This window comes from Peromyscus leucopus, chromosome 7, assembly GCF_004664715.2.
Source record: "Peromyscus leucopus breed LL Stock chromosome 7, UCI_PerLeu_2.1, whole genome shotgun sequence".
NCBI classification, from domain to species: domain Eukaryota; kingdom Metazoa; phylum Chordata; class Mammalia; order Rodentia; family Cricetidae; genus Peromyscus; species Peromyscus leucopus.
This window is the reverse complement of record NC_051069.1, coordinates 95,510,132-95,536,433: the sequence shown is the minus strand read 5'-3', so window position 1 is coordinate 95,536,433 and position 26,302 is coordinate 95,510,132. Positions and strand designations below refer to the sequence as shown.

The window sequence follows — 26,302 nt, the reverse complement described above, 5'->3', positions numbered from 1 at the left end:
GTCTGTATTCCCAGCACTGAGGAATAGGGGCAAGAGAATCAGGAGTTCAAGGCCGTCCTCAGTTATATAGTGAAACTGAGATCAGCCTGGGCTACTGGAAACTCTGTGTCACAATAAAAAGTATTAACAGAAACAACTTGTATACTATATAGATGTAGTGATTTAAAAATAATTATTTTGGGCAGGGAGGTTGGTGGTTGCATGGTGGCACATGGCTTTAATCCCAGAACTTTGAAGGCAGAGCAGGCAGATCTCTGTGAGTTTGGGGCCAACCTGGTCTACAAAGTGAGTTTCAGAACAGCCAAGGCAATACAGTGAGACAGTTTTAAAAAAAATTACAAAACTCGGGGGGGGGGTGGCGGTGGCGGCGACACATGCCTTTTAATCCTAGCACTTGGGAAGCAGAGGCAGGAGGATCTCTGTGATTTCAAGGCCAGCCTGGTCTACAGAGTGAGTTCCAGGACAGCTGAAGCTACATCATGAGACCATGTTTGAAAAAAAAAAAAAATTATGGAGGTGCTGGAAAGATGGCTTAGTTGTTAGAGCACTTGCTGTTCTTGTAGAGGAACCGAGTTTAGTTCCCAGTACTCATATAGCAGCTCACAAACATCTGTGATTGCAATTCCAGTGCACCTGACACCCTCTTCTGGCTTCTTCTGTAGCCAACACTTGAGTAGTGCACAGGGACATGCAGGCACTCACATATATGCATACAATAATTTTTTTAAATTAATGGTTTATGTGATTAGCATCAATTCAGGAATCAATGCTTTTTTTTTTTTTAAATAAATTTTATGTGATTAGTGTTTTTGCCATGGGAAGTTTCGGATCCCCTGAAACTAGAGTTACAGACATTTGTGAGCTGCATACATGTGGGTGCTGGAACTTGAACCTGTGTCCTCTGGAAGAGCAGCCAGTTTCCCTGGCTCCCAGAAATCAATGATTTTCATTTATATTACTGAACGATACATATAGACTCCCTGCCGCAGTCCTTTTTTAGATTTATTTTATTTTATGGGTATGATTATTTGGCTTTACCTGGCCTGGAGCTCACTATGTAGACCGGACTGACTTGAACTGAGAAACCCACCTACCTCTGCCTCCAGAGCGCTAGAACGCAAGGTGTGTGTCACCACACCCACTGTGTGGGAAAATTTCAGTCTAGGTTTATATCATATCTTCATATCTTCTCAACCCCTGTTGTTAGGGGTCACTACTGCCCTCACCCCACCCCACCCCACCCCCGCCGCTTTTCCCTGTGGCCATGATTCTGTGGAGAATGAAATGCGTCTTTGACTGGTTTCTTTTAGTGGCTTTCCAGAGTTTTATACTACTGTTCATTCAAAAATGCTTCCAACCCATAAATAACTGTTTAAGTGAAAATTTTCTTTTCAAAAACAATGAGTATAATCGTTTTACACATTTGAAAGTGTCTGGATAAACAGAGACAGCTGAATTCCTAGCTCTTCTGTATGTAAATGCTTTGTTGTTGACATTTTGCCTCGTTGAAGTATGGCCTCCATAGAAACAAACTTAGAGAGGGAGGAGTCTTTTAATGGACTTTTCAGATAATTGTGCTATTCTTTGTTACTTTGCCACAATTCTGACAAGCAGTGGTTTCTTAAAAGTTAGCTGCAGTATGGAATTTGAAAGAATGTCAAGGAACTTTCTGTGTTATTATGTAAAAATCCATTGGTATCTTTTGCACTTTGACTTTGTAAACTGTGCATGATTTTGACCTTGTGGCTGACTCAAAGGGGCCTCGAGCACCTCTTCACCACCCTTCAGGAACTGCTGTTTTGAATCAGGAAGAGATCTTGAAAACTGACTTAGGTCTGTCTCTCTCCTGGGCCGGAATAAGAAAGGTGGTTGAAACGAAAGGAGAACCGACGTCCCTGAGGTCATGGAGCTGGCTACCTTCAGAGCTGTGGCTCCCGGACTCCACAGTTCTCCACTGCCTTTGTAAATAAAGTCTGTGTTTCTGCTGCATGTGGTGCCAGTTCCCTGGGTGCTGCTCCTCAGACAGCATTGCCTCCAGAGAGTTAGTTGTCTCCGCGACCCACTACTGGGAGTCTTAAATGTGCTTATTTACTCTTCTTTCTTTTGTCGCCGTAAGTCCCGGATTGCCAAAAGTCTCATTCTGTTTCCAAGTCAACGTTTCAGGTGCAACAGTTCAGCTTTGTGGCTGCCTAGATTGTGTCATGGCGTGCTTTTAATTGACTGACATTCACTCAAGGCATTTAAGCTTAGTAGGAGTTTGAATACACGTTGGGAGTGGTCAGAGCAGTGTCATTATTCTGTATGGAGAGGTTTTGAAGTAACTTTAGTGATCTCTCTAGTGGGCTTCTGCTAGTGGGTTTCTAGCAGACTGGACAGATTACATGCATTAAACTCTTTTCTTGTCTTTGAATTATATAAATTCTCTTACTAGTGGGTTTTGTTACAGGGTATTGCTCAATGCTGTAGACTGAGTGTTTTCATGTTCCCTTGTAAGTTATTAAATCCAGGGTTATGTTTATATTTTGTATGTGTGTGTATTTGTGTGTATGTGTATGTAGTATTTATATTTTAATGAAGTCAGATGTACTTGTTATGGAATTGCTCTGTTGTCATTTGGGAAAATTTAATGCTATTCAAAACTCTCCAGAGTTAATGAAGTCATGCAATGAAAAAAGATGCTCTTTCTAACCCAGGGTTTTGTTGTGTATCCTAGGCTGGTCTCCAATTAGCAATTTTTTTGCCTCTTCTTCCTAAGTTCTAGTATTACTGCTGTGCCATGTCTAGTAGAAAGATTTTTTTCACTTAAAGACAGGATCATATGCTGCCCTTACTGTCCATCTTTGAAATTGCATGGACTACTCCAGTGCTGGTGTGTGCACCTTTATTTAGTTCTTTGATTTCAACATGGGCTTTCTAAGAATGCTTGGCTTTATGAACAAAGGCCACAAATCACGCGCATTTGTGTGTGTGTGTGTGTGTGTATGCGCACATGCATGGCACATAGGCCAAGGAACAACGCTGGGTTTGTTTCTCAAGTATCATCCACCTTTTTTTGAGACAGTGTCTCTGACTGGAATGAAACTCATTCATCAAGCCGGCTAGGCAGGCTAGAGAGTCCCAGGGATTTATCATCTGTCTTAGCCTCCCCAGCACTAAGATTACAAGTGTGTACCACCATGCTTGGCTTTGTTGGCTGTTGGTTTGGTTAAAATCAAGCGTTCTGGGAATCAAACTAGGGTCACTGTGCTTACAAGACAAGCACTCTTACTGACTGAGCTTTCTCTCAGTTCCCTGTTTGTGACCTTTTTGAAAATCAGTAATAGTGCCTCTTAAGTAGTTGGTATGGTTCTAAAGAGCTGGGAATAATGTTCATTATGTCATCACTAGAAAAAATTTAGTGACCTATGGAAGAATGGGTAAAAGAAAAACGACATTCTCTGAGAATTCAGTCACTTTCTATTCTGCTACTCATCTGATGGTCTGGGTACCATTTTTAATTTTAAAAGAGCCACACATAATAATTGTACATATTTATAGGTAATATGATAATCTGATACATTTATACAATGTCAAGAAGTTAGCTTTTCTCTTTCTTCAAAAATTATCCGTTTTTGTATTGGGAGCCTTTAAAATCCCTTTTTCCATGTTTTAGAAATAATCTATGCTGAATTGTGCACGTTACCCTGCTGAACTGTGATGCTTGTTATCCGTCTTTCCTCTGGGCTCCTCTTCCTGGGCTCTGTTCCAAGTGGCCTGTCTCCTTGCTGATACACTGTTGTCCTGCTGGTGAGGGTGAGGACGGTAATGACAGTGGGGACACTGCCTCTTACCATGGAGCCTTTGCTGCTCTGGAACTTGCTGTGTAGATCAGGCTGGACTCAAATGTGCGGTGATCCTCCTGTCACTGCCAGGATTGCAGGCAGGTGCCACCATGGCTGGCAGTCTCCTGTTTGAGACTGTTCTAAGGAGGGGCTGCATTGGTGTCTCATGTCCAGTAGCGTATGTAGTAGTTGGATATTGCTTCTGCCAGGACCTTCGAGGGCTGAGGCTGTGGTGTTTGTTTTGGTTGTTTACTATTTAGACAGTCTCTCTATATGTAGTTCAGGCTGTCCTGGAACTCACAGAGGTCCACCTGCCTTTGCTTGAGTTCTGGGTTTAAAAGTCTGGGCTACCGTACCCAGCCTTTTCTTTTTCTTTTTTCTTTTGGCTGAGGTTTTGAAGCAGGTTGTTAACTGAGGGTGTAGAAGCCTATTCCTTGTTACTGTGATTGTTACTCCAGTATTACAAGCCTTATTTCCTAGGAAAAGTACTTACTAACTAGAAACTTTCTCTAAAGCCAGTTGTGATGGCTTATACCTATAATCTTTGGACTTGGGAGGTGAAGAAATGAAGATATGGAGTTCGAGGATAGCTTTGACTACAATGCCAATTGAAGGCCAGTCTGAGCTACCTGAGACTCTGTCTCAAAAACCATTCCCCACCCCAAACAAAAAAGGAGGAGGAGCCGGGCAGTGGTGGAACATGCCTTTAATCCCAGCACTCAAGAGGCGGAGGCAGGTGGATCTCTGTGAGTTCAAAACCAGCCTGGTCCAGGACAACCAGGACTACACAGAGAAACCCTGTCTCGAAAAACAAAGCAAAATACAAGGAGGAGGGGAAGGGGGAGGAGGAGGAGGAGGAGGAGGAGGAAGAAGAAGAGGAAAGAGATGCCCTCTATAATTAACAATAAAGTTACGGAGACCAGGAAGGGATGAAGAAGGAGACGGGGGAGAAGAAAGGAATAGATAGTTCTGCTGCATGATTTATGTGATATTGCAGATTGACAAGTGAGGCAGGGGATATGGACAGAGGAATACTCACAGTATAAAGATAGTTCTCATTTACACATCTGTTCTGGAGGTTTACTGTGGGGTCAGGGGCTAGCCTGTATGGACCCTTCAGTTGAGGTCCAAGCGGTTAGTATGGTTAATGGAATTGAGAAGAGAAGTATGCTTTCAGTTGAGGACACTTTGCAAAGCTTTTTGAAAGATGTGGTTGGAACTAGGCCAAGAGGTAGAGAAGAGCCTAAAAGCAGACCTGGCCCCTGAGACCCACACATGAGGCTTCCTACAAGCTTGAGCAGAGTGACGGTATAGTAAACAGTCAACTTCTCACTAGGTCCAGATCTTGAGTCCGTTGATTGGAGAGTGAACTGTCGGGTGGTATCCTATGGCCGGACCCTGCCCTATTCCACACAAGGCCCATTCCTTATTCTCTAAGTATATATACCCAGTTCCCCTGACCCAGGGCTTGGCCTCTGGTGCTCACTCTGCCTGAAATAGACTCCTGCATGGCTTCATGGCTTCACTGCGTCCTTTTAGTCTCTGCTTAGTGAGAACTCCCTTGACACCCCAGTGTAAAGTAGCAGCTCCCCCTGGCGCACACCAGCCCCGCACACTCCCTGTATTCTTTTTCCTCCTGCTCTACCTAGAATAGTGCCTGGGGTTATAAATAAGTGTATGTGTATGTGTAGACATGCAGGTGTGGGCACAGGAGATGGTTTTCAGGAAACTGGAAGGAGGAAAAGGAAGGCGTGAACAAGGGAATTCTAAGCCATTCAGTTTTTATTTTGTGGCGGTTACTTCCTGGTCAAAGCAGCCCTTGAAATGCCCGAACTGGGCAAACTCATAGAGGAGACCGAGGTTCAGATTTGGTTAGTTTGCCTCGCTTTCAAAAGCTCAGGCGAACTCACCGTCAGTATCTTTTTCTGGGAAGATTGGCACTAAGTGAAGCCTTGGTGATTCTGACTGATGCCTCTTACTGTCCTCTTAGGACCCCTATAGTGGACCATGAGTCGGTAATGCCCACTGAGGACTTCTGGGAGCCATGTCAGACGAATCCGCCTCAGGGAGCGATCCAGACCTGGACCCGGACGTGGAGCTGGAGGATGCGGAAGAGGAGGAGGAGGAGGAGGAGGTGGCAGTGGAGGATCATGACAGGGATGACGAGGAAGACCTTCTGGATGGTAAGTGCCTCTGTTGATAACAGAGATTGCCTTCTCCTCCTTTCTGTGGGACTTTTACTGGGAGAATGGGGTATTTCTAGTTGTATTTTTTTCGGGGGAGAGATTGGGAGCTATTGAGACAGGGTCTTGTGCTGTATAGCTGAGGATGGCCTGGAACACACTGTAAGCCAGGGTAACCATCAGTTTACTGTAATCTTCTTGTCTCAGCCTTCCAAGTGCTGAGACTGTAGGCATATGCCATTATACCTAGGTTCTAGTTGGATTTATTGGACCACCTGAAGTGAGAAGACATGGCAGAGAACCCAGCCACAGAACTTCTGTGCTCATTCTCAGGAAATGGATGGTTGTTCTTCCAAGTAAACCTTGGTTAGTGGTGGAAAGGTGAGAACTTAGCCCGTCTTTGACAGAAAGGTAGGATTTTAGATGCTGCTGCTGAGTGTAGTGCATACATATACACATTGTCTTCCCTTCCAGCTTCGTGGAATATTGCTAGGCTCTCTCTCTCTCTCTCTCCTTCCTCCTTCCCTCCCCCTTCTGTCTCCCCCCCCCCACTCCTCCCTTTCCTCCTTCCTTTTGAGGCAAGGTCTCTATGAATTTCAGTCTGGCCTTAAACTTGACATCATCCCGCTTCAGCTTCTTAGGGACTGGATTATAGGTATGTTCCACCATACCTGGCTTTACTGTGGCATTTTATACATTAGCTTGAGTACCTGTGGGTTCTGTTATCTGCAGGAGGTCTTGGAACCAACTTCCCAAAGATACCAAGTTTTTACTAAAAATTACATGCCCTTGAAGACGGTATGGTTATTTATTTAGATGTGGCAAGAATTTTACTGATTTGTTTAAGAATGGTGTAATTTTAATGTTGAGGTTTTTCCTTTTTTCTTTCTCTGTTTTTGTTGTGCCAGGATGGAACCTAGGTCTGGTACTCTCTAGGCAGTACTTTACCACCCAGCCAGTGTCCTAATCCTACCTTTTTTTTTGGGGGGGGGGGAGGGTTGCATTAAAAAAAATTATTTTGGGCTAGGCATAGAGATGCCTACCTTTAATCTCTATACTCTAGAGGCAGAGGCCCAAGGCAGGGCAGCCTGGTCTCCATAGCAACTTCCAGGTCAGCCAGAGTTACATAGTCAGACCTTGTCTTAGACAGACAGATTGACATATACACACACACCTTCTATGGCTACAGTTCCATTCACTTTCATGCAAATAATTTTATTTTAATTTTAGGTTTCATTGTGTATACACACCATATTTTTCTATATCCACTCAATGGGCATCTAGACTGAAAAATATGGAATATCATGCTAATCTCCTATCATATAGATTTAAGTATATATGCTGCCAAAGTGAACACTGATTTTTTTTTTTTTTTGAGATAGACTTGCTATGTGATACTCAGATTGGCCCTGAACTTGCTATGGACAGGCAGCTTAGAATTTCTACTTCTACCAGCTGAATGCGAGGATTATAGGAGTGAACCACCATACCCAAATATTTGGATTTTTTTTTTTTTTTTTTTTTTTTTTTTTTGCGGTGTGGGAGGGTGTTAATTGAACTTTTAAAGCTAGAATTTATTTGTTTGTTTGTTTATTTATTTATTTATTTTTCTATCTATTTATTTATTTGTTTTTTTCGGGACGGGGTTTCTCTGTGTAGTTTTGGTGCCTGTCCTGCATCTCACTCTGTAGACCAGGCTGGCCTTGAACTCGCAGAGATCCGCCTGGCTCTGCTTCCTGAGTGCTGGGATTAAAGGCGTGTGCCACCACTGCCCGGCAAAATTATTTATTTCTATCACTTATAAAGTTCAAAATGATATAAAATGTTCTATTAGATACTATCTTCTTTTTCTTGTTCAACTAGGGTATATTGACTTTTTAAGTTTGACTCAAGACTATTTTGTGTTTCATTACAGTGTGTTAGTTGTTGTAACTTACTATTTTAGCTCTTTTTGAAAAAAAATTGATTTGATTTCGTGTGTGAGTGTGTGTGGGGGTGTGTGCATGTGTGTATATGCATGGAGGTGTCTCTCTCATTTGTGCGCACATGGAGGCCAGGGATTAATATTGGATGTCTTCCTTTATTTCTCTCTACCTATTTTCCTTCCCTGTATCACCTTGGCTGGCTAGGCCTGGAACTCAAAGAAATCCACCTGGCCCTGTTGGGGTAAAGGTTTGTGCCAGCATGCTTGACTCTACCTTGTATTTTGAGACAAGAGTCTCTCACTGAACCTGGAAGCAAATGATTGGCTAGACTGGCTGGCTAGTGAGCCCTTAGGATCCTCATGTCTCCACCTCTCACCACTGGTATTACAGATGTGTACAGCCACATCTGGCTTTTGGAGGAGGGTGGTTAGGAGGTAGAACAAGGGCTAAGGAGATGGCTCGGTGAGTTAACTACTTCTTGTGTGAGTATGAGGACCCGAGTGCAGATCCCCAGCACTCATAACAGTCGGGCTGGTAAGATGGCACCGAGGGGGTAAAAGTGTTTGCCGTTAAGCTTGACCACTTGAATCGACTCCCCATGACCCACAAGTGGAAGAAGAAAATGGACTCCCACAAGTTGTCCTTTGACCTCCACATGCATACTGTGGCATGTGCATGTACATAGAGACACAATAAATAAAATGTAATTTTAAAAATTAAGAAAATAAAATTAGGAATGTCTAGGAGAATCTAGTCTTAGTTGGTATGTAATATGGTATACCCTGTAATGATTTTGCTATAGTTTATGATGTATAAAGACATTTTTGGTTGTCATGGTCTACTGGGTGTGTAGGTTAGGGTGCTACTTGGCATCTTGTTGGTAGCGACCAGGAATGCTGCTAAACATCTTAAGGTACTTAGAACAGCTCCCACGCCCACCCCAACTCAACCATTGTCTGGCCCAGCTGTCAGTAGTGCTCAGATTTGGGAATCCTCCCAAGAAGGAGGAGACTGTTACGTCAGCCCTTATAGTTGAAGTGTCTATCTGATAATAATAATAGCTTACTTTCATATTGTCTTTTGGCCTTGGTGATCTTCACTGTTGTGTTTGTTTTCTTTGTAATCTTCTTCCATTATTGGGTTTATTTTGGCTTTCATGCAAACTTTTTTGTTTGTTTGTTTTGTTTTTTGTTTTTATTTTCAAGACAGGGTTTCTCTCTGTAACAGCCCTGGCCATCCTGGAACTCTCTTTGTACATTAGGCTGGCCTCAAATTCACAGAGACCCATCTGCCTCTGCCTCTGCCTCCCGAGTGCTGGTATTAAAGGTGTGGCCACTGCTTAGCTTTTTTTTAAATGGCGCTAGGGATGAAATCCAAGGCTTCGTGAATACTGGTAAATATTCTACCACTGAGTTTCATCCCTAGTCATTAAATTTATGTGGATAGTCTGCCTCTGAGACAGGCCTCTTCTGCGACAGGGAGCTGGCCTCAAATTCATTATGTCAGGCTGGCCTTGAATTACAGTGAACCTTCTCTTTCAGCCTTCTGAGTGTCTGCATTATAGACATGTACCATCTCACTCAGATTTCTTCTTTCAAAAAACCTGTACACGTGTGTGTGTGCGCACTCGTGTGCCTGTGTGTTGCCCTGTGGGTGCATGTAGAACCATAAGTTGACATGGATGTCTTTCCTCAGTTGCTTCTTCACATTATTATTATTACTATTACTATTATTATTATTATTTTAAAGCTCCTGAAGTTGTCATCATTTTGGGTAGATCAGTGAGCTCCTGGCATTTGTCTGACTCTGCATTCTCCTAGAAGTGGAGTCACAGAGGCACAATTGCCTGGAGAGATGGCTTAGTGGTTAAGGCTACTGGCTGCTTTTTCAGAGGACCTGAGTTTGGTTCCCAGCACTCACATGGCAGCTCACAACTATCTGTAATTCCAGTTCCTGTGGAATCTTTCACCTTCTCCTGGCTTCTGTGGGTACTGCATGAAGCAGTACGTACGTATGTACGTACGTACATACACACACACACACACACACACACACACATAAAATAAAATAAAATGAAAAAAATCAGAATTCTTATATATTTTAAATATATCTTTAATTCCAGCACTCGGGGGGCAGAGGCAGGATGATCTGAATTGAAGGCTAGCCAGGGCTACATTGTGAAACCCCATCTCTAAAAAATAAAAGGATGCATTTCTTCAAATTTTGCATCAGAGCTTGTGTGCTTTTTATGTTGCCCTATGATCTCTTACAGAAGAAGAATATTTAGTATTTTTTTAGGATCCACTTAGCAGAAAAATTTGAGAGGCCTTGGATGCATCTTTTTAGAATATTTATTCTCTTGGGTGTTTTTTTGGGGGGGGAGTTGGGGTGCTAAATGTTGAACTCAGGGCAAGTATTAAGCTGTATCTTCAGCCTTTCATTTTATTCTTATCTATTTTACATGGCATATCAAGATACTGGAGTTCTGTAATTGAACCTAGATACAGAATGCTTATCCCTTCTAGAAGCTGCCTCATAGCCAAAAAAGCCACTTTGGCCAGAGACTGAAGAAGCACTTTACCTTAGACTACTGAGTAGGGAAAGCTGGTCTCCTCAGCCTCTGGGTTTCTGACCCTCTTCAGGGAGTTTGCATTTTACTTTTTCTATGGCTCTCTTCTGTTTGTTCTCTTTGAAATTTGAAGTATCAAGTATGAAGTGTTCTAGGCAGAGAATCAAGGAAAGGCCTCAGGAATGAATTTGATTGAGAATCAGTAACAAAGAGACCTTTGTGGTTGGAGTAGAGTGAGACAGTTACACATCAGAGGACAAAATAGTCTGGAATAAGATAGGCAAGGTGTTCTAGTTTGCTTTTCTGTTGCTGTGATAAAATACCATGACCAAACACAACCAAAAGGGCAGACAAGGGTTTATTTGGCTTACACTTCCAAGTCACAGTTCATCACTGAGGGAGTCAGGTAGGTGCTGATGGAGGAACGCTGGCTTTTCTCCCAGGCTTGTGTTTGCACTTTTCTTATACAGCCCAGGTGCACCTGCCTAGGGATGGGCCACTTATATTAGTTAGTAATCAAGAAAATGTTCCAGCCGGGTGGTGGTGGTGCAGCCTTAAATCCCAGCACTTAGGAGGCAGAGGCAGGAGGATCTCTGTGAGTTTGAAGCCAGCCTAGTCTACAAAGCGAGTTCCAGGATAGCCAGTGCTACACAGAGAAACCCTGTCTTGAAAAACCAAAAAAGAAATAAATAAAATAAAACAAAAGAAAAAGAAAATGTCCTGCAGACATGTCCACAGGCCAGTCTAATGGAGGCAGTTCCTCAACTGAGGTTCTCTCTTCCTAGGTGTATCAAGTTGGCAGCTAAGATTAGCCATCACACAGGAGCTAGAATCCTGAGTTAATTAATTTTACCCTCCTCCGCCCGTGTGTGTGTGTGTGTGTGTGTGTGTGTGTGTGTGTGTGTGTGTGTGTGTGTACGTGTGTACGTGTGTACGTGTGTACTTGTGCTACAGGTATGTGTGGAGGTCAGAGTCCTACTTGGAAGAATTGGTTCTGTCTTTCCTCTGTGTGGTCAGGGATTGAACTCAGGTGGTCAGGTTTGCTAGCAAGTGCCTTTGCTAGCTGAGCCATCTTGCCGGCCAAGACAGTTTGTCTGGTCTCATGGGTTAGTGATTTCAGACTCTTAACTGAATTCTTACCATGTCAGTAAATAGCAGCAGTTTACAGGAACGGTCATGCTCTCCAAGTAACTGAGAGCAGAAAAAAATGCAGGGGTCTCCAGAGTTTTAATCGAAATCAGAATGAGTAGGTTTGGTTGTATAAAGGCTTTTATGTAATTCCAGTACTAAGGAGGCTGAGGTGCAAGAATCCTGAGGCCAGCCTAGCTAGATAGTGAGACCCTGTGAACTCCTAACTCCACCCTAGGGAGCTGGGGTAGGAAGAATTACACCTCAGAGAGCTGGAGATGGAGCTCAGAGGTCAGGTGTTTGCCTAGTGTGCATGTGTGGAAGGTCCTGGGTTCAGACAAAGCCAAGGTACTGCTAGGGGATGGTGGTTCATATTCCAGAACTTGGGAGGCTGAGGAGGGAGGATTGGTGTGAGTTGGAAGCCAGCCTGGTCAATGCAGTGAGAATCCGTTTTGAAAAACAGCAAACAGAAAAAGGGCTAAGTGTAGCTCAGTAGGAGAATATTTTGCATGCACAAAACCTTGGACTCAATCTCCAGTATTAGCACCCCCAAAAGTCCTCCACATAGGGCTGGAAAGTTGGCTTTGTGGTTGGGAGTACTTCTTACTCTTGCAGAGAACTGAGATTTGGTTCCCAGCACCCGTGTGGCACCTTACAACTGCAACTGTCTGTAACTTCAGTCTCAGGCGGTCTGGTGCCTTTTTCTGACCATCTAGGGCATCAGGTATGCACATAGTACACATAAATATGTACAAGCAGGATACTTATAAAATAAATCTAAACATTTATTGAAAAAAAAGTTCCCCAAACAAAACAGTACCTGGAAGGAGAGATTACTGAGATTTCTGCTTTTTGTCACTAATGATTAATGTGTGTGTGTGTGTGTGTGTGTGTGTGTGTGTGTGATATCTGTGTATTGGGTGTCTTCCTCTACTGTTCTCTACCTTAAATTTTGAAGGTCTCTCACTGTATCCTGGAGCTCCTCATGGCTAGATGAGGAGATCCCATGGCTGGCAAGCTCCCAGGATTCACCTGTTACCTCCCTCTAACACAAGTTGCAGGCATGCTCCTCTGTGTCCAGCTTTTTACACAAGTGCTGGAAATCCAAACTCAGGTCCTTATGCCTCACAGCCATTCCTTTACCCACCGAGCCAACTTCCCAGCCCTGTTTTCTAGAATTTTAATATAAATAGAATCATGTAGTAGTAGATTGCATATTCTTTCTCCTTGTTTAACTCTTTCTCAGGTTAATTATTTTGAGATTCCTATTTTTCTGGTTCTGGATGAAAGTGGCATGTTTTTAGTGACAAAAGGAGTTATCAGTTGGACCCGGCATTGTGATGCACACTTTTAACCCCAACACTCCAGGAGGCAGGTGGACCTCTGTGAGTTCAAGGCCAACCTGACATATTTAGTGAGTTCCAGGCCAGTCAGGGCTACATAGAGAGAACTTGTCTCAAAACAAACAACTGCAGAAAAATTGACTGGGAAGAGCCTTGGAGGGAAGTCAGGCAAGTGTTAATGTCCCTCTGTGACATTTCATCCCGTTAGTTTCAGCATCGTGTCCTTTACTGAGGTAAGTAGTAGCATTCCCTCCCTCCTTCCCTCCCTCCCTCCCTCTTTTCCTTTCTTTTTTTCTTTTCTTTTCTTTCTTGTTTCACTGTGTATCCATGGCTGTCCTCACAGGGATCCACTTACCTCTGCCTCCTGAGCGCTGGCATTAAAGGCATGCACCAACACCCGGCTAGCAGTAGTAGCATTTCTTAAATTACATATTCAAGCCAGACCTTTCTTGATTGTTGAATAGTTAACCTACTATATGGATGTACTTCAATTTGTCTATATACTTGGTTATCCCATCCCCAAAGGGAATGTTTTTCAAAAGACAGATTTTCTGTAGCCCAAGTAGGCCTCTAAGTGACTGTGTAGTTAAGGTTGGCTTTGAACTCCTGAACTCTTGATCCTTCTGCCTAACCTTCTCTAGTGCTACGATTATAGCACTGTGCCACCACACCTGGCTCCCCCCCCCCCCCAGTAAAGCTGCTGTAAATATCTGTGTGCAAGCTTCTGTGTGAACTGGGTTTTCATCTAGCTTAGATAATGGATTCTGAGCCAGAGATGTAGCTCAGTACCTGTAGTTGGTCCTGGGTTGGTTCCCTAGCACCAGCACCCCGTTTCCCCCCCTCCCAAACACACACACAGTGGATTGATCTGTTACTGCTACTGACTATCCAAGTCATGGGAAAAACTGGAATAGAATAAAACTGAGACTTGCCGGGCGGTGGTGGCGCACGCCTTTAATCCCAGCACTCGGAGCAGAGCAGCGGATTCTGTGAGTTCGAGCAGCTGCTACAAGTGAGCTCCAGAAGGCGCAAAGCTATGCAGAGAAACCTGTCTCGGAAAACAAAAAAAAAAAAAAAAAAACTGAGACTAGAACCTGGTAGTGCTTTGTTAGAAACCATATTTTAATCATTAAACATTAATTGCATGTACTGGCAGGATTCACTGAGATGGTGCCAAATGTGTACACCTTATACTGGCCATGCCCACTTTTCCTCATCTTCCTTCTCCTCTTGTCTCCTTTTGAGATAAGGTCTTGCTATGTGGCCCAGGTTGGCCTTAAACTCACTATGTAGTTCAAATTGACCTTGAACTTACTCTGAAGTCCATGCTGGCCTTGAACTTGAAATCTTCCCTCTTAGCTTTCAAGTACCAAATTCATCCTTCTATCCACTTTCTTTCTCTTGGCCTCAATTTTTGAAACTAAAATATAATTACATGATTTCATCCCTTCCCTTTCCTCCTTCCAACCCTTCCTACACACCCCGCCTTGGTCTCTTTGCAAATTCATGGCCTCTGTTTCTTTGTTGTTATATGTGTGTATTAATGTATGCATATATGAATGCATATTCCCAAATATATAAATATAACCTGCTCAGTCTGTATAATGTTACTTGTATGTAAATGTTCTTACGGCTGACATTTGGTATTTGATAACCAATTGGTGTGTTCTTCCCCAAGGAAAACTGTTTTCACTCAGCATTAGTCCTTTGTCTAGGATGGAAATTTTCCTGTTTCCTGTGCCTGTCTTCTGGTGTCATCCTAGTTCAGGTCTCGATTAGGCAGCCGTATTGATAAGACTTCATAGGTATAGCTTTTCTTAGATTTCTAGGAGATGAAATCTCACAGCAAACTTCTTGTTCTTCTAGCTCTTATAATAATCTTTCTGCTCCCCCTTCCTCTATGATTTCTGAGCTTTGGGTATAAGAATAGTGTTTTGGATGTTTTAATTGGAGTTGGGCACCACACATTCATTTATTCTCTGCATTTTTATTGGTTGTGGTTTTCTGTAATGATCTCCATCTGTTACAGGGAGACATTTCTTTGAGGGCTGAGATTTATACTTATCTGTGGATATAGGATAAATATTTAGACTGCAGTTAAGATTTTTGCTGGTTTGTAAAGTGACTATTGTAAGTGCCCTCTAAGATCCATGACCTTATACACCCTGGGTAGCTGGCTAGGTTTCTAGTGCAGTTGGAATGGACAGTTCCCGCTCTTGTACCTTAGAGATATAATGCCATGCTGATCTTTGTTTTAGTTCAAATATATGATAGGTGGGTCAGACTATTGCTGGGTAGGACTATTGGTTGCTTCTCTCCCCTGGAGGCTTGCATGGTGCCTTCAAGTGTCATAGAAGGTAGCCCCCAGGGAGGAGGGACTAAGCTAGGATCCTCTAGGCCTGTGTCTGAAGTCCATGGTGTCTTCAGCGATAGGGACTTGATTTCAGCCTCTGGGAGGCAGCCAAGAGGAACAGCAATAGCCTATGTTTTGGTAGTCTCTTGGATTATCCTGACCAACAACTCAATAGGGAACTTCTCATGCCTCGTGTTGGGGATTGTGTTAATAGTCTATGACTCTTGTGGGGAGTATTGCCAGCCTAGATTGGAAATTTTCATTTCAACTTAAATCTGTCGTACCTCTTACCTCTATACTTCCTTTAAGATGAAGCATTACCAGCTGGGCTGGGTGGCATATAATTCCAGTACTTGGGAGACTGAGGCAGGTGGATCTCTGTGAGTTCAAGGCCAGCCTGGGCTACAAAGCAGAAGCCATGACTGTTACACAGAGAAACACTGTCTCAAAAAACCACACACACACAGACACACAAGATGAAGCATTACCATTCAGAATAAGGTTATTCCTCTGCCATATATCTAATTGGCTCCTGCCTGGTCTACAGATCACTATAGACTTTGTCAAATATAATAGTTGATATTAAATTCTTGTTAGACAGATACCTAATATTTAGAGTCTGTGAGGATTCAAAGTTGCTTAAAAACCCCAGGGACTATCAATGCCTAAAGTGATGACAGATCTGAAAGGGAACAGAGGCCATCAGGAAAGCAATATGGTTTTAACAACAGCAGAGAAAAGGGAACAATTTTTAGTCATTCAGTAATATTTGCAGAGCCTCTGTTCTTTACTACCCATTAACATGGGCTTGGGAATATAGAAGACAAAAATACACTTTTCCCCATGGGATTCTCATTCTAGTAAAGCAGGCATTTATAATAAACACTGTTTTTTTTTTTAATTATTTGTTTTTTGAGACGTGTAGCTCTGGCTGGCTTGGTACTTACTGTATAGCCCAGGCTGGCCTCAATTCATGGCAATGCTCTTGTCCCAGCCTCCAAAGTGCTGAGATTATAGTGTGCATCACCATACCTGGTTTATAAATGCTGTGTCAAGAGATTTTAAGTGCTATATAGAAACAGAGACTAGATGAAGTCTGAGTGAAATATGAGTGTGCGATCTGAACAGTTGGAGGTTTGCTAGGACATTGCCCAGTGGGAAGAGCATTCCAGTCAGATGGCAAGAGACACTGGGGAGTTTCTGCAGAGCAGCAACAAGATCTGACTTCAGTTTGAAAAGATCCTCTGGCTTATAAGTAGAGAAATAGCTCCAAGGAGGGACCAAATCAGAGGGACCAGTTAGAAAGATGTCACAAAAAATCCAGGCAGAACGTGATGATGGTGGTGTGGTAGAAATGATAAAAGTAGTTAGATTTTAGGGTTTTTGTTGTTGTTGTTTGGTTTGTTTTTTTTGGGTTTTTTTGTTTTGTTTTGTTTTGTTTTGTTTTTCGAGACAGGGTTTCTCTGTGTAGCTTTGCACCTTTCCTAGAACTCACTCTGTAGCCCAGGTTGGCCTCGAACTCACAGAGATCCACCTGGCTCTGCCTCCCAAGTGGTTGGGATTAAAGCATGCGCCACCACTGCCCAGCAGTATGTTTTTAAGATAGAGCAAGTGATGTTTTCAAGATTTGTTAATCTGTATTTATTTTATATGTATTATATCTATGTACCATGTGCATGCCTGATGCCCTAGGAGGCCAGAAGAGGGCATCAGATCCCCCAGCACCAGAGCCAGACTACTGTGAGCAGCAGCCACATGGATGCTGGGATTCAGACACAGGATTAAGAGCAGCCAAGGCTCTTAATCTCTGAGCCCCTTTCCCCCTCCAGTGGTTGTAGATTTTGTGCAAGAAGTTAAGATGAATTCCAAAATTTTGAAAAACCACTGGAAGATTGCATGTGTGGTCTTTGGAAAGTTTGTGGTGGGTGGGGGCAGAAACAGATGAGGGCACAAAGGAGTTTAGTTGTATAAAAATTCAATTTTAAGGCTTGTACCTCTGAGTTGAGATTGTCTGGGGAGCAGTTAGATGGTTGAAGTTGAGGGGTCTCTAGAGTAGAGATTAAAGCGTGAGTTATAGCTGGGTTTAAATTGCAAGTGAAGATGAGTTCATCTGAAGAATAAGAGAAACAGTGTGAAAAAACAAGCTTTGGCACACCAATGTTTAGAGGAGGCTAGAGAAAAAAACAGCAGGAAGAAATGACTACTAAAGTAAAGGGGTCCAGAGGAAAAGTGTTGGGGAAGCCAGATAACAAAGCATTTCGAAGAAGAGAGTCTGTAGCCAGCATCCAATACCCTAGAGCTGGAATTACACACAGTTATAAGCCACTGTGTGAGTGCTAGGAATTGAACTGCAGTCCTTTGGAAGAGCAGCCAGTTCTCTTAACCACCAAGTCATCTCTCCAGCTCCCCTTCTCTCCTTTTAAAGTTAGGGTCTCACTTGGTAGCCTTTCCAGCCTAGAACTCACTATGTAGCTAGCCTAAGCTGGCCTTGAACAGTCCTCTTGCTTTGATTTTCCAAGTGCTGAGATTATCCTTAATGCCTTGATAAACAGTTTCAGGGCAGTGATAGATGCTTAAATAACAGGTGGATAGGAATTGGAGACCCTCTAAACAACTCTATCTGTGTCTCTGTGTGTTATTGAGGATTGAATCTAGGGCATTTTTGATGCTAGGCAAGAGCTCTACCACTGAGCTACATCTCTAACATTTTTCTTACTTTTAAAAAAGTAACTGATTTTTCTTCTTCTTCTTTTTTTTTTTTTTTTTTTTTTAACCCTGCAGCAAGCTCTCACTAAGTTACCCAGGCCGGCCTTGAACTTTGAAAACTCCTGCCTTAGCTTCCTTGAATAACTAGGATTACAGGCCTATGCTACAAGTCCCAACTCAGAATAGATAGCTGGGAACTTTTGCTAGATAAAGGCACAAATAAACAAGTCAATAGTGAAGGGAGAGTTGTGATCAACAGATTTTTTTTTTTTCTGGTTTGATGTTTTATTTACTTATATTATCATTAGTGCTTAAATTGGCCTGAAACTTCCTGCCTCTGTAGTGTAGGGAAGTGTATGGGCCACCATTCCCAACAAGGAAGGGCAGTTTGATTTTGTTTTTATCTTTCTCAGTTAGTTAAGTTGTATCCTTTAGCATTATGACAATACACATGATCAGGGAGGGAGAGAAACCCATGATGCAGGAAAGACTGGGACAGTCTGTGCTGCCTTGATCCAGGCTGTGGCTGTGGCCTTGAATTACCTTCACTGTAGAATGCAGATGCTGAAGAGTAGACAGGAACATGCCTCAGGGCAAGACAATCATGTTCTAAACTCTGTGATCTTGGACAAGTCCTTGATGAACCTTTTAGTTCTGGACAACAAAATGAAAACTCTGGAACCCAAACTCCAGGTCTTTTATTCTATTCTTGTGTATGTAGATAGGGAAGGATGGGCATTGTTTTAGGAAGAAAAGTACAAAATAAGGCAATGTCATTGACCATGGGGAAGCAGTCAGGCCCTGTGACCAAACGGAAAGTGGCATCAACTTTCTTACTGCATTTCAGCCAGGTGAATTCCAGCACATTGGTGTCTCTGAGATGGTCAGTAGCATTCCTTAAATTATAGTGTCTATTTTTGTTTCTTTGTTTGTTTGTAGTAGGATCTCTGTGTAGCTCTGGCTGGTCTAGAACTATCTATGAAGATCAGGCTGGCCTTGAACCTAGAGTGCCTCAGGAGTGTTGGAGTTAAAGGAATGCATAACCATTGCCAGCTAAATTACAGTTTCAGACCAGGTCTCTCCTGAGTTTATTGGTTACCCTTCTTCCCACGCACTAGGAAGCTATACCACTTTTTTTTGGGAATGCTTGACTATTTATTGTTGGACTGATTTTTCAGCATAGCATTAGTCATAACTTCTCAGCCTTTTGGCTAAGATCAAATGTCAAATAGCAAAAGTCAGAATTCATGGCAGCCTCCCTGTTTGAGATGAAGCAGTGCCAATTTAGATACCAGTTCCTGTCCTCCCTTTCTCTGCCAGGCTGGAGACACAAGTGGCAGAGTGTTTGGGCATGTCAGGGGCAAAAGATTGTTTTCCAAAGTTGCATCAGAAAAGCATGCCAGACATTGACCCTATTGTTTAGCATGACTTGGTAGAACCTTTAACACTCTTTCCCAATAATTAGGGAGGGGTAGCTTTAGATTGTGAGTTGTATTTGCATTTCTCAAATTATATAAGATATTATTGAGCTTTTTATTCCGTGACCATTTTGACTTTTGAGAACTTTCTCCAAATTTCCTATTGATTTGTAGAAATTCTTTATATGTACGTACAAGTCTTTTCTTTATACATAATATAGATATTCTCTACCACTTGATTACTCCCCCATCTTCCACCCTTCCCCCCCCCCCCCCCCACCTTTCCCCCCCTGTTTTCCTTTCTTTATTCTTCTTTTGAAAGGTAGGGTTTCATTGACCCAGGCTGGCCTGAAACTCAATATGGAACAGAGAGGTTGGTCTTGATCTCCTGACCCTCCTGTGCCCGCTGTGCCCCCCAAGTGCTGGGACTCCAGGCATGTGCTACCAGTCCTGGCATCTGTTTGTTTGTTTGTTTGTTTGTTTGTTTGTTTGTTTGAGACAGCCTTGCTGTGTAGCCCAAGGGAGCAGCTACTGCTGTTCCTTTTCTTCCTCCCTGCCCTTTTTCTTCTCCTCCTCTTTAGATAGAGTTCCATGTAGCTGAGGCTAGCCTTGAACTAGCAGAAGATGATTGCCTTTGTTACTCTTCTATTGTGAAGAGTTGTGAAGAGATGCCATGGGCAAGGCAACTTTTCAAAACGGAAGCATTGCAGTTTCAGAGGTTCATTAACACCATGGCAGGAAGCATGGCAGCAGGCATGGCAGGCATGGTTGGGAGAGTTTATAGCCTGGTCCTCAGGCAGGCAAGCAGAGAGAGACTGGGCCTGGTGTGGGCTTTTGAAGCCTCAAAGCCTACCTCTAGTGACACACTTCCTCCAAAAAAGTCATGCTTACTTAAAAAGGCCACACCTCCTAATCCTTCCCAAATGGTTCCACTAACTGGGAACCAAGCATTCAAACACATGAGTCTATAGGGTCCATTCTCATTCAAATCACCAAAATGACCTTGAACTCTCCTAATCCTTCAGCCACTTCCCAAATACTGGGGTAACAGGCCTATACCTAAGTCTCAACTTTCTTTTTAATATGGCCAGTCTGAAAGTGCTTCTCCTGTCTTTCTCTGATTAAAATTTAACTCTGAAACTCTTTGGATTAACAGAGTCAACATTTAGGCATTTAATAAAATGGAATAGTTGAAAAAGCTCATGATAATAATGAGTTTATCATTTTGTCAAGCCATAACTTCAAATGTTGCTCTCCTTAGGCTAGGGTTTGGAGGCTAATTCTTTAGTTTTTACCTTACATAGCATCTCCTTTTCAATCTGCCTTATTTTCTGTTCCTAAATCAGAAATTCTTAGCATGATTAAGGATGTGAAAGAATCATTTAAACTTTTTAATTACATCTGAATGTTTTTTATAGAAGAACTTGCATCTAGTACTGTATACTAGTACTGTAATCTGGGAGTTTTACAGAGTTATTTTCCTCTCACTGACCCTCTTTGCTTTCCCAGCATAATGTCTGCTCTACTAGGTCATATGCTCATGGAACCCCAGCTTTTGTCTACTGCCTTTTCTGAACTACAAATCCTTCTGAGAGTTTTGTGAGCGTTGTTGTGTAGGTTATAGCTTTGTGCTTCAATATGGTCACTAGCAGGAGGGGAAGTAACTGTGACTTCTGTTGGCTCTTTCACCTTCCCTTCAGGTTACTAGTTGTGGTAGTTTGAGTGTGACTGGCCCCCATAATTTCACAGTGAGTGGCACTGTTAGGTGTGGCTCTGTTGGAGTGGGTATGGCCTTGTTGGAGAAGTTTGTCACTGTGGGGACAGGCTTTGAGGCTTCTATGCTCAGGATAGGGAACAACAGACCACCCAGTTTCTCAGTCGACTTCCTGTTGCCTACAAGATGTAGGACTCTCATCTACTCCTGCAGTACCACGCCTGCCTGCACGCCGCCATGCTCTCCGTCATGATGATAATGGACTGAACCTCTGAAACTGTAAACAAGCTCCCTCAATTAAATGTTTTCCTTTATAAGAGTTGCTGTAGTCATGGTGTCTGTTCACAACAATAGAAACCCTAAGACGCTAACATAGGCATATATGTATGTATGTATGTATGTATATGTGTATCTATATGTATGTGTGTGTATATATATATGTGTGTGTGTATATGTATATATATGTATATATATAATCACTCTTTTACTGTGCTGTGCACACAGAACAGATTTAAAAGTTTAACGCTTCAGTGTATGTACCTGAGTCTTTTAAAGGAAACAGGTGAGCTATTTGGATTTCTCCTTGTCCCTTCACTCTTGAAAGGGCAGCAGTTTCTTTTGATGTGTTGTGGCCACCCTTGCATGGAACTCTAGTGGAGTTTGTATTATACAAAGATTTGTACCCTCTGTGCCCTTGGTCACATTTGTCCCTCTCGTTCTTAGCTCCCTGGTTCACTTGAGATGCCAGGAGGTCGTGTCCAGTCATAGTGTGTTGTTTAGCGACCCCCCCCCCCCCCCCGCCCCCAGCCCAGGCTGCCATTTGGAGCTCTGACACTTTTCTCTGGTTCTGGAAGCAGGCAACTACAGAGGTGGGGACTATTTTATTAATTATAGTATATAATGGTAGGTATGCAGATACTGACTCTAGTGATTCTGAAGTTTCTAGGAATAATGTGTGTAAGTCTTCTGTCTTAGTCACTGTTCTGTTGCTGTGAAGAGACCAAAACCAAGGCAACTCTTGAAAAGAAAGCATTGACTTGGGGCTTGCTCACAGTTTCAGGGCTTAGTTCATTATCCTTGTGGCAGGGAGGATGATAGCAAGCATGGCTTTAGTGAAGTAGCTGAGAGCTTTAAATCCGCGGGCAGGCAGAGAGAGAAAGACTGGAGCTGACATGGGCTTTTGAAACCTCAAAGCCCTACTCAATGATAACACCTCTTCCAATGAGGCCACACCTCCTCCGACAAGGCTGTGTCTTTTAACCCTTTCAAACGGTTCCACTCTCTGTGGACTAAGCATTTAAATACATGTGTCTATGGCAGCCATTCTTATTCAAACTCCCACATCTTCCATTTTTTCCCTCAATGGTTAGATTGTTCATACTTGTGGAAGTAATCAAGAAAATATTCTACCGCCTTTGTCTCCCTATTCAGATCTCTAACCCATTCCTTTCTACAAATCTTTACCAAAGAGACAAAGGACCCTTAGGGGTAAACTTGCTGAGGTGGTACTGTACTCTTGAGGATAGAGTAACCATCCTGTTGTCACCATGGCAGCAAGTTAGCTTTGGGTCATTCAGCAGGTGCCTCTCTCAGTTCTGAATGAGTGGATGCCCCTTTTAGGGATGACCTGGCACTGCAGTGTTCTCTGGGCTGTGGAGTTTCCTTTTTTCCATGTATGATGAGGGTTAGATGCGGGTTTGTAAATGGAAAGGAGGACATCAAGGTGAATATGTAATCTTGTATTGGACTTTTGGTCTTTTCTGTTTCTTTTGTGGAGGATGTGGAATGGGCAAGGCACTTGAGACAGGGTCTCATAGCTCAGGTCGGTTCCTAACCGACGTACCTGATCTTGGCCTCAAACTCAGAGATCCGCCTTCCTCTACCTCTTGGGAATAAAGGCATGTGCCACCACCACTGGGCTAATTTTGTTTTGTTTTTAGACAGGATTTCTCTATCTAACCCAGGCTGTCCAGGAATTTGCTCTGTAGACCAGAGTGGCCTAGAACTCAGAGATCCACCTGCCTCTGCCTCCCGAGACTGGGACTAAAGGTGCATGCTACTACCACCTGGCCATGAGAGCTACTCTTATCTGTGGGTATAAGGATAGAAGATATATAGAAAATAGAAAGGCTATTAGTTTAGGAAAGTGACAGTACTAGGTTCTCCTTTAGTGTCTATGACTTCTCCATGACTGCTGTAGCCACGAGTAGTTAGCTAGGTCTATAGTACCTAGCATGAATTCTGTCCTGTTGAATGGGCCTTAAGTTGAATTAGCTGTTGGTTACCCTAAGATAAAAGTGCCACTATTGCATCATTGTGGCTGTCATGCTAGTCATCCTTGTTGTGGGTTGTAGGCTTTTGCAGCTGGGCAAGATGATAGATAGACCCGTTGCCTTGGCAGCTTGCATAGCACCGTCCAATACTATGCTTCTTAGGGAGGAAGCTTCTCGGTTATTTCCAGCTCAACCCCTCTAAAGTATGTGGTCTCTTCAGCAGTAGAGCCTTACCTTCAAATTCTGGGAGCCATCCAAGGGCCTGACAACAACTTGAGAGCAGGTTTCTCATGTGTGGTACTGGGATTTTTATTAGATAGTCAATGGCTCTTGGGGTGAAAATTACCACTCCGTGTATTGTGACTTCTTTAAACTGCATATCTATGTACATACATACATACATATACATACATATATGTAATTTTGTGTAGACTTAAAACAATATTCCTGATGTCTTTTCAAACATCTTTAGTCTTATTTATCTTATCATGCTCCCTTTCTTTCTCTGTTGCCCTCCCTCACCCCTCCTCAATTAAAGCTCATTTTTATTTTCATTTGTGTCTGTGTGTCTGTGTGGATATATGCCACACATGTGCATGTGCTCTTGGAGGCCAGAGGAGTTCAGGTGGTTATGAGTGCTTTAGAGGGTGCTGGCAAACAGACTCATAGCCTCTGGAAAGCAGAATGCTCTCTTCAACAGCGAGCCATCTCTCCAACCCCATTTCAGATCTTGTTTTTGAAGATATGTTGAATTTAGAATCTGCTAATGCTATGTAATATAAATGTCATAAAGATTTCTTTTTCTTCCTGGAGAGTAACCATGGCAGAGTTTCGGTCTTTTTTAACCTGTTTTAAGTGAACCTTATTTTGATTTATATGAATAAAAATTGATGCAGGACCTAACTTACTTAGGCCTATTTGCAGATATACTGACTTGCCCTCAGACCAGTCAGGTTTCTGCTCTGTGGCAGGCATTTGTTTTGGGCATTATATGTATAGTGGAGAATGAGCTGTGAAGTCTCTGTTTTGAAGGAATATTCTAGAAGAGACGATAGATGACGAGTTTTCAGTTACATTACTAAAGTAACTTCATGGGCTGTCAAGATGGCTCATCAGGTGATCTAGTTTGCTTTCTGTTGCTGTGATAAAACATTGACCAAAACTAACTTGAGAGGAAAAGTATTTATTCCATCTTACACTTCCTGACCTCAAATATATCAGTGAGAGGAGTCAGGGCAGGACCTGCAGGCCAGAATCTAGAGTCAAGAGCTAAAGCAGAAACTGGAGGAACTTTGCTCACTGGCTGGCTCCTTAGCTACAACTCAGGCAGTCTTGCCCAGAGATGGTACCACCCACAGCAATCATCAGTCGAGAAAAGGCCTGTTTGATCTAGGCAGTCCCCCAATTGAGACTGCCTCAGATAATTTTGGGGTGTGTTGACAGCTGAATTTGTCTCGGAGACTAGGTTAAGGGGCTCACTACTGAGCCTAACTACCTCAATTTGATCCCTGGAACTCATATGGTAGACAGAGAAAACTGACTCCCACAAATTCTCCTCTGACTTCCACATGCATTGATACCTACCCCAAATAAATAAATGTACAGAATCCTTCCGTATCCTGATAAGAATTATGTAGACAATAATGGATAGGGCTGAACCCCATCAGTGGAGGAGCAGCCCATTTGGCCAGGCTGTTGGGGGAGCCCTGAAGAAGGCAGGCAGTCTTTGTAGAATCAACTCTTGTTTTTGGTTTTGTTCTTAAAATTGTATTTCACTCTGTTTTTTTTTCCCCTACTACTTTATTATTTTGTTTTTTGAGATAGGGTGCTATATATAGACCAAGGTGGTCTCAGACTCTCTTTGTAACCAAGAGTGACCTTGAACTTCTGATCCCCTTGCCTTCACCTGGGTGCTGGGAGTGCAGGCCTGTGCTACCATGCCCTGTATACTTGTTTTAATTTTTAAAAGAAATTTGTATTTTCATTCTTTGTCTTTTTGTTCCCTCCCTGCCTCCCTTCAGCAGGGTTTCATGTAGCTCAGGCTGGCTTGAACTTAGTATGTAGTCTAGGATGACCTTTGAACTTCTGATCCTCCTGCCTCCATCTCCTGAGTGTGGGATTACAGGTGTGAGCCACTACACATGATTTATGGAGTCCTAGCAATTGAACCCAGGGCTTCATTCATCCCAAGTAAGCACTTGGCCAACTGGGTGCCAACTCCACCTCCATTTTTTTTTTTTTTAACTTTGAGACAGGTATCACTATAAACCTGCTGGTCTGGAACTCCATATGTAGACTAGATTGGCTTTGAACTTTCAATGATCTTCCTGCTTCCTAAATAGAGATTATAGACAGGTACCCAGTTCTCACCCTAATTTTGTTTTGTTTTATTTTTAAAGACAGGGTCTTACTATATAGCCTTGAACTCACAGAGATCCTCCTGCTTCTGCCTCCTCTTTGTAACAAGGGGTGACCTTGAACTGTTCCTCCTGCCTCCATCTCCTGGGTACTGGATTGAAGGTGTGTGCCATCACATCGAACCTCTTTTATTCTATTCTGTTCTTTCCCTCCTTCCCTCTCTCCCTCTCTTCCTTCTCTCCCTCCCTCCCTCTCCTCCCTCCCTCCCTCCTCCTCCCTCCTTCCCTCTTGAGATAGCCTTAAACTGAAATCACCCCCAAAGCCAAGTGTTTTAAAACATTTATTATTTTTCTTGGTTTCTGAGGTTTCAGGAAGGGCCTGGCTGGCTAACATTCTAGACTATTAAAGCTCACTTTGCATCTGGGGCTGGCAATCTTCTGTCTCCACCTCCAGTGTTGGATTACAGGCATTTGTCACTGTGCCCTAACCCCAATTTTGTGTGATGCTATTT

At 42.9% G+C, this 26,302-nt stretch overlaps 1 protein-coding gene across 1 annotated transcript in view; it reads left to right on the top strand.

Annotated features, from left to right (window-relative positions):
* The window catches only part of Rad54l2 (RAD54 like 2), a 94,094-nt gene that overhangs the window by 26,565 nt on the left and 41,227 nt on the right, over positions 1-26,302 (top strand). The window contains exon 2 of the mRNA XM_028895284.2: positions 5,812-6,004. Coding sequence (XP_028751117.1) covers positions 5,866-6,004 — 139 coding nt within the window. The 5' untranslated portion in view covers positions 5,812-5,865. The remainder of the gene's footprint in view (positions 1-5,811; positions 6,005-26,302) is intronic.